The sequence below is a fragment of the Carex rostrata genome, chromosome 15 (genome assembly GCF_964058835.1).
Source record: "Carex rostrata chromosome 15, lpCarRost1.2, whole genome shotgun sequence".
In the NCBI taxonomy this organism is placed as follows: Eukaryota; Viridiplantae; Streptophyta; class Magnoliopsida; order Poales; family Cyperaceae; genus Carex; species Carex rostrata.
The window spans coordinates 1780600-1791822 of record NC_135932.1 but is presented as its reverse complement, the minus strand read 5'-3'; the positions used below and the strand labels follow the sequence as shown (position 1 = coordinate 1791822).

Here is an 11223-nt window from a genome sequence, read left to right as displayed (position 1 = left end):
GAAATTGATGCTATTCGGATTTGTCACACCCCGGGACAGGGGGTCGCGCAGTTTCGCTTTAAAATGTGGTTTTGTTCATGCCGATATATATATATATATATATTGATATATGTTTATGTGGGTGGGCCTGATTCTATTAGTATGCGGGGGGTGGCAGGGGGGCGGCAGCCCCCTGCGAGCGTTGTCTGAGGTTACGAAGCATCGCTCAATAGAGCACGGAAAATTTTATTTTGGAGAAGTCAAATTGCATGAAAATCCTTTAACCGACGGTCCAGATTAGTCAAATTATCATATGATTTGATTTAAAACAAGTTTGGTTCAAATCCGATTTAATTTGGCTAAGTTATACTCAAAACAGTATTTTTGGGAACCCATTGCGGCCCGTAATAGGGCTGTTGCGGCCCGCAACCCTTCTCAAAATTTCCAGCCTCTGAAGGGAGCCTCTGCCTCCATTCATTGCGGCCCGCAATAAAGTTATTGCGGCCCGCAATAAAGTTATTGCGGCCCGCAATGACCTGGTTGGAAGTCAGCCTGCGAACTTCCCTCTGTCTGCTCTCATTGCGGCCCGCAATAGGGTTATTGCGGCCCGCAATAAGAGTACTGTTTTTCATTCCTTTGCCCATTTTCGTGGAATTTCACCCCGTTTTCAAACCCGATCAAATCCCCGTATACTTAAACAATTACTCCCCATTCACTGGACCTTTTAATGACATTAAAAATGCAATTTCAACATTTAAATCATAACAACTATTTAAAACATACCGTTAGGGTTTTATAACATAATACGGTTCGATAATAACCTATACATCAAAATAACCGACTACGGGTTCAACTACACATTCAAAATGGACATAAAAGGGTTTGGCATAACCTATTAGCCCGGCCTAAACTCACGTGTCGAGCACGAGTCCCACTTCACTCGCGTTTACCTGCACATATCAATTCAAAGGGAAAAATTCCCCGATGGGAGGGGGTGAGAAAACCTGTCATCCGTTTTCTCAGTGCGGAATTTAAAGGGCTACTGGATTTGTGAGAAATCCATCACCAGAACTAAATACACTAGCAATAGGGCATCTATTTACTTATTCACCAATAATAATAAATGCACATGTACCGGGAATAGATTCAAACGGGTTTCAATTCACAAAAATCAACATCAATCAACGAATTTCCAGAAAGATTTGGTTTCACAGATATAATATATATATAAGTCTGGTTGTGAGGTACAGATATCAACTATCGATCACCTCCGGCTTAACAGTTCTATTTTCTGGTTTCAAGTCATACAATTTCATCAATTCATCACTTAAAATATACACGGGCATATTCCGCGAATATGCAACAGAATATCGTTTTTCTCAAAAAGAAATCACTGACACTTTCACTGAGTCACTGAACCACTGAACCACAGTTCTACCTAAAATTACACTGCACTTCCCTTACCCAACCGGTACTGGGTTCACTAGGGCCATTCTCCAGATGCGCATAAGGGTCCTGGATGAAAGTCTAGTAGCTAGCTAGACTTTCCACTATGATACACTGTTCACTTCACACAATCAATCCAAGTCATACTGTGGTTCCACTCACTTATTCAAAACGACAGATCAACAATCGATAAACCGTACCAACATGAGAATCATAACAGTTATACATTCAATTACACTAATATCACAATTAATGCAATGCGGCAACAAATGCTTTCAATCAGAGATTCAACATGCTATGCACAGTTTATTTAAATCAAGCAATCAACATAAATATAATAATATGCACTGTTATTTAGTTCTACGAATAAACCCCAAAACAGATCCCGTGAACCCCCGCACCTGGTTATGTAGGGCACGTAGAGGGTCCGTGATCTCGTGACTCGGTAAGCTCGTCAATCCCGCTAGCCGTGCTCGTTAGGATCTATCCATAGGTCAATTTATTAAATTCCGACACTTTTATAATTTAAACCCTAATCAATTTTTGGGAAAATCCGTAATTTGGAAATTTGGTTGCACTTTGGAACACGAAATCAATCAATTTACACTTTAGAAACAACAAAGGCACGGAATAATCAATTTGGTACGATTCTACGGGTTTTCACCGAAACCCTAAAAACACGGAATCACGAAATGAGAGAGAAATAGAAAGGGGAATTACCGATGGAACGGATGGATATACGAGATTTGAGCTCCTCTTCCTAAATCTCCGTTTTCATGAAATACGGTCACCGGGGTGTCTCTCTCTCACTCTCTCTCTCTCTCGTTCTTTCTCTCTTGGCGGAAACGAAGGAAAAGAAGAAGAAAAGGAAAGGGTGGGGGCGCAGGAAAGGAAAGGAAGGAGGGGAAGAAAAGAATGACAAGGGGCCCCCACTTGTAAGTGGTATTTTTGCAAAATAAACCCTCCACTTGTTCGATATTGTTTAAATGATTTATATAACCCCAATTGCTCCTCTCTCTTAACACAATTAATCGTATAATTATTTTTCACCATCCACGTCACTAATTTCGTATATACGTATATATATATTATTTGATTTAACCACTTATTATTTTAATTAAATCTGAATTTTAAAAGTTCACGGTGTTACAGGATTAGTAAAAATGTTGTTTGAATTGTTCATTTGGAATAATGAATAGCTGTGACCGATAAAGAATAGTGTTAACAATGTGCTAATTAAGAAGAAAGATAGGCAAGTGAGGTCTCAAACAAATTGTCACGACGTAGAGATAATTTTATAATTTTGGAACTATGTTGGTGGAAATCAGAGAAGAAAACATGTTTCTCTCTCTTCACATTTTGTAAATAGCAATTATTTTAATATTTACAAGGAATAAAAAATAACAAAAATGTTGTTTTGATGTATATTGCTATTCCGAATAACCCCTATACTAAAATAGCCTCTATTTTAATTAAATCCTTATTAAAATACAATTCTGAAATTTTATTATTAAAATTGATATCATTACAATATTAATTAAGTCATAACCTCAACAATAATTTTTCAATTTATTGAAGCATGTTTACTATTTAGCCAATTACTCAATCTAGCAAGAGAGAGAAAAATACCTCTGGATTACAGCTGGTGTGCTTGTACTATTGCACGGAGCTTGCGGCCTTGGCAATAGCCGCAGCAAGCACATCAGGGTTTGTCGAGCTCTTATCCACTGTCGCCTTGCATGCGTACTGCACGGCATACGGACCATAGTGACAAATGAATTATTCGGTTTCGGTTCGGCGAGATCAAAAATTTGTGATTCGGAAATAATTCGGGTATAATTCGGGAATGATTCGGAAATAATTTGGGTATAATTCGGGAATGATTCGGAATTATCCGGATCAGAAATCTCAGTCTTACAAGGGAGCAAAAAAAAAAAAAAATTGTTCTTGGAAAAATTCGGAAAAAAATCATGAATAATTCGTAAAATTCCGGAAAAGTTCGTAAAATTCCGGAAAAGTTCGTAAAATTCGGGAATTATTCGGGTTTAATTCGGTCAAAGTTCGGTCAACCGAATAATTCGGCGTTCGGTCCGGCATCACCCAAAAATAGAATTAAACGGGTATAATTCGGATATAATTCGGGTATCTTGTCACAATGATACGGACTTGTGAATTTGTAGGATTGGTTTTTTGTGGCTTGTGTAGCACGAATCATGATGCAAAACAGACGGTCAGGATTTATGTGCGAAGCGTGCTGCACAGAAGAGGATTTGAATGCAAAAAATATATATACGTGGATAAAATGCAAAATACAATCATCCCTTCTTTAAATGTTTTTTTTTCTTGCCAAGCAAGCTTGAACCAGAATCAAATTTTGGACAGACATTTATAATTTTTACATTCATTTAACAATTTGACCAAAGCAAAGCATAGAGATAATTACAAAAGACTACAATTTATGTACAAGACGACGAGCTAAATAAAGGAAATAAATAATGGGTGCTCAAATTGTCCCCAAAATTATGGAATTTAACACAACATGATAACGAGTTAATGACACTTCCTTACTCATAAAGGTTTAAACTTTTGAAAGGAACCGTTTTTACTAAGGTTCATTGAACCGGGCCCATTCAAATTAAAAGAATATTATGAATCTAGTCTTCTCAGGTACCCATTTGCGCACTAACTTAATTATAGCAGTGTTAAGTTGATGTGATTTATCAGTCAAGAACTTATATGCTGTGCTCCACCACGTACCTAACAAAATCCAGAAAAGACCATTACACCTGTGTCGCCAGCAGGTTCACTATGTGTCGGCATGACTAATGCTAATCTTTGTATACATATATATGTAAGGCATTATAACGAGTTAGGCTGGGGTGCTATGGATAGCATAGTGGCCTCTATGCTACGGCTCAATATTCGAGTTTTCAAAATCTAAACGGTCGATCCGAACCGTTCATCTTATTTTCCATATTAATATCTGCTTGGAGACCAAATTTTATAATTTTCTGAATTTTTTTACTATTTATTAAGCCACTTTGAAAATCGCTAATCCAACGGTTTTACTGTTTTGTGCAGCCACCGTTGGATCAACAATTTTGTAAAATACTTAATAAATAGTAAAAAAATTCAGAAAAATGTAAAATTTGGTCTCCAAGTAGATATTAATATGGAGAATAAGATGAACGGTTCGGATCGACCGTTTGGATTTTGAAAACTCGAATATTGAACCGTAGCATAGAGGCCACTATGCTATCCATAGCACCCCAGCCTAACTCCATTATAACGCCAAAATAAAGATATGAAAAGCATTATGTAGTATGTGACATAAGCCAAGGTAACCATACTGTTTTAGTGTGTTGTTGTTCAAGAATTGAGAGATTAACCCAAAATATTAACAAACAAATTGAATCTTTTAAAAATTTGGATCAAAAGCATGCACTTGATATTTTCTTCAATTCCCATGATTTTATTATACATATAACCTCCTCAAGTCAAATAGCATGTATGATCAAGAAGAGTATAGTGTCCCTCCTACAGAATTTTACAACAAAATATCCATCCTACTTATAATTTAATCACTAGCCGCACATTTTTTGTAGGCCCTAAGACTAGAACTAACACAGTTACGACTTACGAGAGCAAGAGAGAGAAAGAGAGAGTATGAAAAATACGGTACTAAATCATTTATCTTCTAACATCTGCTGCCTCTGAATCTCGTCAAAGTAGGATGAGGATGTAAAAGCGGTTGCAGTGGATACAGTTGTTGTATTCTCACTTCCTCGGCACAAGAGAAGCTGCTGTTGAAGGCCCTTTATAAACTCATTCAGCCGTTGGATCGTCTTTTCTTGAGATAATATTATCTGCATAGAGGTGCATAATGCAAATGCAACCCGTTATTTAGTGTATTTCAGCTACCTCCCACAATTTAAATTTAAAGACATATCAAGTATAATTATTTTTGTAGAGTAGAACTAGGGTGTTCTTAAGCTCACCAAAGTGTTTGGTGAGCTTAACTCCAAAACTCATCAAATCGGTTTCAAATGACGAATCCGAACTGTTGGAACCCGCTTATCTTACGTGTGATGCGTCTATATGTGAAATTTTTAAACATTCGAATTAGTTTAGTATAAAGTCAAGCGGTCAAAAAACGTTCAAAAAATGAATGAACTAAACTAATTCGAATGTTTAAAAATTTCACATGTAGACACATTACACGTAAGATAGGCGGGTTCCAATGATTCAGATTCGTCATTTGAAACCGATCTGATGGATTTTGGAGTTAAGCTCACCAAACACTTTGGTGAGCTTAAGAACACCCTAGTTCTACTCATTTTTGTAATTTAAAAAATAACCAAGCCATTAACTAAAAGTTATAACAACCAGTTTCACTAAAGCACTAAAATGCCTCTCCCAGTTCAGGTTTGTCATCTTGACTGAACCAAATTGCTTATAAACCAGTTTGCAAACTCAGATCGGAACATTATTAAGTCGCACACTGAAAGTAGGGTTAAAATTGTCAAAATTTAATGGATGTGCCTTTTTGCATCAAGATATTCTAAAGAGGAGTTCACGTTCTCTGAGGTAACTCAAATTTTGAGTTTGCCCGTGAAAAACCCGGTCTGGATTCTTAAAGCGTGAAATTTTAAGCTGCCTGCTCTCTACTAATCTGCCCTATAAATTGTTAATTTCTAAATTGGTCCAGACTAAGTTAAAAGGCATGGTTTTGGGCAAACTCAAATTTTGAGTTACCCCAGAGGATACACACTAATCTAAAGGTTGGGTGCATTTTTGGCTGCCAGTTGCGAGTAGAGAAATATTGGTTTTAATCTGTTAGTATCACAGAAAAATTTGAGTGTAATTTGCAAAAACAACTAAGAGCCTTAGAACCCTTTAATAAAGAAATTGAGATGACAAACAAGAAGACATGCCTTTTCTTTGACAAATTCTTCTCTAAGGGGAAATTGCTGCTGTTTTTGAGAAATATCACTGGAGCTCTCCAGTTCATTTGTGATCTGTTGCTTCCATTCAAATTGAGATGTTATCATAAGTATCACTAGTAGGAACAGAAGCAGTACCGGCCTCGGCATCATTTTCGTCCTTCTAAAAATAACCTATCTGTGAAGTTTTAAATGAAATATTAATGTCATTTGATAAGAGAAAACCATAGCGAAAACATTCTCATCAATCTATATATTTAGGTGGCAAAAATATAAGTCATTACATAACATAATTAGTATAACATGTGTTTATCTCTGTACTGTTACCATTTCAATATATAATATTTTACTATACTACAACAAACTGACACAGTTACTCAGCAAGAACCAATAAAACAGATTAACATAACTGGTACTATCTAGAACAGTGTAACTGTAACAAAATTGAAAATGCAATATAGATAGTAGTACGGTTTTAAAAGTTACTGTTCTGGTATGATGTTTGTTTGTATCCCTGTCAAGTCAATTGGTCCTATTTGGGCACTGATTAGATCTGATTTGGCTCAGTTCTCTTTAATTCTTTAACTCTATCCAGATTATGAGCACTTACCAAATGGAAAGTTTGGTTCATGGAAAAAATTCATATCAATTCTAATTTTACATAGAACTCCCTAATCAGTTAGTTAAACTAATCGTTTCACCTAATTGAACCATGATACCTCCTCCGTATCACCTACAACTCCACCAAGATACCAAAGAATGACGAAGAATTTCGAATCAATCAAAGATGAAATCGACTAGCTGTTGTTAAAGGAACAGGGAGAAAAGGCTCACACAAATTTCCATTAGCCGAGGGTTAATTCTTGGAGAAAAGGATTAGGCGCCCCTAATCCATCGACTGCGCTCCTTAGTCCGAGAAATCTTCCTTTCTTAATTAGGTTAATCCAAGAAATTCTAGAGAATTGAAGGAGGACGCGATTAAACGACTCGAGAGTCGTAAATTAATGGCGTAAAGGCGACTCGAACGAGACTCGAAAGATTCATTCATTGAGGTCAGATGGGAAGACGAAACGAGGTTTTCATTCTACAAACAGATCATCTGTTTCACTCGTTAAGTGACATAAATGTAAAACGGGTTATTCTTCAAATGGGGAACTTTAACCCGCCGCATGTATAGATGTATGGGGAGTTCCACTGCTGGTTTCAGTGCTGTTTCTTGTTCGAGGCAAGCGCCTGCGTCGAGTTGAAAGTAGAATCGGGGACCCACAAAAGCAAGAAGAGATGATATGCCAACTTGGCAGATGGGTTTTCTTTACGGCCTTAAATTCCCAGTAACTTAAATTGGGCCTTCATGTAGATGTGAAAACTGGGCTCGAGGAAAGCAAATCATGTTTTGTCATTCGTAGACTTCTGAAATTTTTAATTAATACACTCTACAAAGGAAAAAAAATATTTGTTCAGAAAGAAACTAAGTTACTTAAACATTAAAACAAGCAATTGAGAATTTAAATTGAAAACTGTAAAAAAAAAAAAATCTAACTTTGAAAAATGTATTTTTGTTCAGATGTAAAAATATATATTTTATGCATAATATTTGATATATCTGTTTGATTATTGTATAAATAAATTTATGAACGTGTAAAGTAACATATATATATTAGGAGGGATCCACTTACACGCTTTTCTGATGACACCGAATTACAGCCTGCATTTTCAAAATTTTCAAAGTCCAAACAATCGATCCAAACCATTCAACATGATGGATATATTAAAATGTACTCACAGATCAAATTTTAGATTTTTTTTAATTTGTTTATTACTTATAAATTATTTTACAAAATTATTGTTTCAGACCATTGAATTTTTATACCCATCTTAATAAATAGTAAAAAATTAAAATTTGATTGGCAAGCACATTTTAATATATCTATCATGCTAAACAATTTGAATAAACTGTTTGGACTTTAAAAATGCAAAGTGTAATCCGGTGTCACCAAAAAGGGTGTAAGTGGATCCCTCCTCATATATTAGATACTATACGCCTACTTTGGGCTATTTGTATGATCAAAATTAATTAAACACTAAACAGGCATACAAAATCAAATGTAAATGCATTTTAGACTGTTTGTATGCGTAACATTTGATAATTTGATGTATTTGTTTAATTTTTGTTTAAATAAACTTAAGAGCAATGTAGAGACCTAATATTGTATCTATCCGTCAAGTTCAGTGAACTTGGGATTAGGAGTTTGTCAAAAAAGTTGATTAAAAAATTCAACAGACACGATACACTCTAGATGGAGTTTGAAAGAATTTTATGCACAATAGGGGAGTGCTATATTAAGGACGTTTTTTTGTGATTTTGAGATCTAAGAGAATTTTTTTCTCTAAATATCGATTTTGTCCTTCTATTTTTTTCCCTCACCAATTAATAATAAGATCAATTAATAAAAAATAAAGGAAAGAAGATAGGAGAGTTTTCTACCATAAGAAAAATCTCACCACAAAAAATTTTCACGGAAGAGAAAAATTCAAAGGCATTTGACAGATCTTATTGTTTAATATATGCTTCGCATTTTAAGGATTTTATTTGAAAATTACTTGAAATGAGTGCTTTGATATTTCATACATCGAAATGAATAGGAACCTTATTCAAAGGCACTATGTTGTTCGTACAATAATCTTTTACGTCTATTTGACTAATTTGCAAAAACATACAATTATTGAATTTTACGATTTCTTCTGTTTTAAGATTATGTAGGTTCAAGAAGAGTTGAAATTGCAATGTAATATGCTTGGAATGAAGAAATCACGAAAACTTTTATCAAGAATACAAATTGTAAAATTAGAAGCTTGGTAAAGTAAGTTTGAGGCTGTTTTTACAGAGGTAAAACGTTAGTAACGTTTATAAAATATTGTAACGTTTTAATTCTGTCAAAAACACTGAAGTAAAAGCTTGATTAAACTCAGAAATAACTTAAAACGTTGTAACGTTTTAGGAGTGTCAAAACAGCTAAAGCACATGTGTACATAACAACTTAAACGTTATAACGTTTTTATAAAACGTTATAACGTTTTAGGATCGTTTGTATCAATGCTAATTTTAAATTTAAAACGTTGTAACGTTTTAATTAAATCTGAGCTTCAAAAATTCCTGTTTTTGATCAAGATTTTACAGAACAAAACGTTATGTAACGTTTTACAACCGTTGTAACGTTTTGGATCGATTAGCTGAGCTGTCAGAAAATTGAAAACCTAAAATCGCATTATAAGATAAAACGTTGTAACGTTTTAGCTCAATTTGCTCTTTCTGGAGCTGTCTCTATAAATAGAGCAGTGGGGTCTCTTCCCCATTTAACCTAGCCGTCCCTAATTGCAAAAGAAGCTATTTTCTGAGAGCTTGGTTCCACCATTGTTGATTGAGCTTAAAACTTCAATATCTCTCAATCAATCTCAAACAACCTCAAACCCACTTCACTAATCTCTAATTAGATTATGTTAGAGTGATATATTGAGTGTTTCTCTTGTTCTTAAGTAGCTTGTGTGACTTCCCTTGTTTGTAAGGGCTCGTCGGCTCAAACCTCGAGTTGCTCGTGTGACTTCCCTTGGTTGTAAGGGCTCGTCGGCGCTCATCTCTCGTTGGCCGTGACTTCCCGTTTTGTAAGGGCTCACGGTTCACAATTGTAATCCTTTCATATTGGGTAATAGAAAGAGGTTGCAACGCCCCGGAGACGTAGGCCTTTGTTTTGCCGAACTCCGTTGTCATCCCGCGTGTCAAATTTCTCTAAACTCATCTATTTATTTTTAATTTCATTTATTTTCAGTTTTTGAGGCAATTAGAGGTGCCCCTTAGTATAACACACTATGTAATTTTCTCCTCTTTCTTTCTTTTGCATCCAATTGCATTCTTAACAATACTAAGATGTTATTAATCATGCTGTAAAATTAAAATAATGAGTCTAATATATAAAATGAATATGCATAAGCATCCAAGCATCTGATTTGTAGTATAATTTTCTTTTTCATGAATTCAATTACTTTTCATTTTTACATTAATACACATATATTCGGCATAAACATTATAAGGAGTAATATGAAAATAATATAATCAAGGACAGACTTTTGATAAACAATATAATCTACTTTTCTCTCTCATCTAAGGAATGAAACTTTTCTTTGAAGTTATTTTCTTTATTAGTTATTTTATTAAATGAGTGAGAGAGAAAAGTGGAAGGACTAGGGGTGCAAATGGATCGGATATTATCCGTTTGGATTCGGATTCGTATTCGATTTTTTGCTGATACATATATTCGGATATGGATAATTTGTGGATACGGATATGGATATAGATATTACTTATGCGGATATGGATACAGATATGGTTTCAATTTTTAAAAGCAGATACAGATACGTATAATATCCATATCCGTAATTTTTAATTTAACGAATATCCGTGTACTGAAGGCCTAGTTCCGGCTTGGAGTTATGTTTTAATCAAACCAGTCTTTTTATTTAAAATACATTGCCCAATTATATTTATGTTTTACAAGCATCAATTTATTAATCAAACTAAAATTTAGTAAAATTAAAAAAATTACTTAACCAGTATATTCCGGCTTGGAGTTATTTAGGTCCTTTTACGCTGACCAGTATATTTAGCTACTTAGAATTATATATGTGTAGAGAGAATGTCTTTTGTGTTGGTATATTTTGATTCGAATTATAGTGAGTACGGCTAACGCGCTTCCTCTAGCATATGGGTCGAAATGCTTCCGGTGAAAATTTGAAATTTCAAAATCCAAAAAGTCGATCTGAACCGTTCATCTTCTTCTCCATATTAATATCTGCTTGGAGA

The 11223-nt window shown here is 34.8% G+C and overlaps 1 protein-coding gene across 1 annotated transcript; it reads right to left on the bottom strand.

The window, feature by feature from the left end:
* Positions 1–4850: 4850 nt before the first annotated feature.
* On the bottom strand, positions 4851–7446 carry LOC144566615 (uncharacterized). The gene is made up of 3 exons (XM_078316663.1): positions 7203–7446; positions 6360–6546; positions 4851–5291 (listed from the first exon to the last, which is right to left on the bottom strand). Exons 2-3 carry the CDS (start codon positions 6519–6521, stop codon positions 5112–5114), a joined length of 342 nt encoding a protein of 113 aa, XP_078172789.1. The 5' UTR covers positions 6522–6546; positions 7203–7446; the 3' UTR covers positions 4851–5111.
* Positions 7447–11223: the final 3777 nt, after the last annotated feature.

What these genes read in the sequence shown, in the direction of transcription:
- LOC144566615 (XM_078316663.1), bottom strand. Translation starts at nt 6,521, where the DNA reads ATGATGCCGAGGCCGGTACTGCTTCTGTTCCTACTAGTGATACTTATG. An exon ending in AAGAATTTGTCAAAGAAAAG is followed by an intron (nt 5,292 to 6,359) that starts GCATGTCTTCTT and finishes ACCTCTATGCAG; the next exon opens with ATAATATTATCTCAAGAAAA.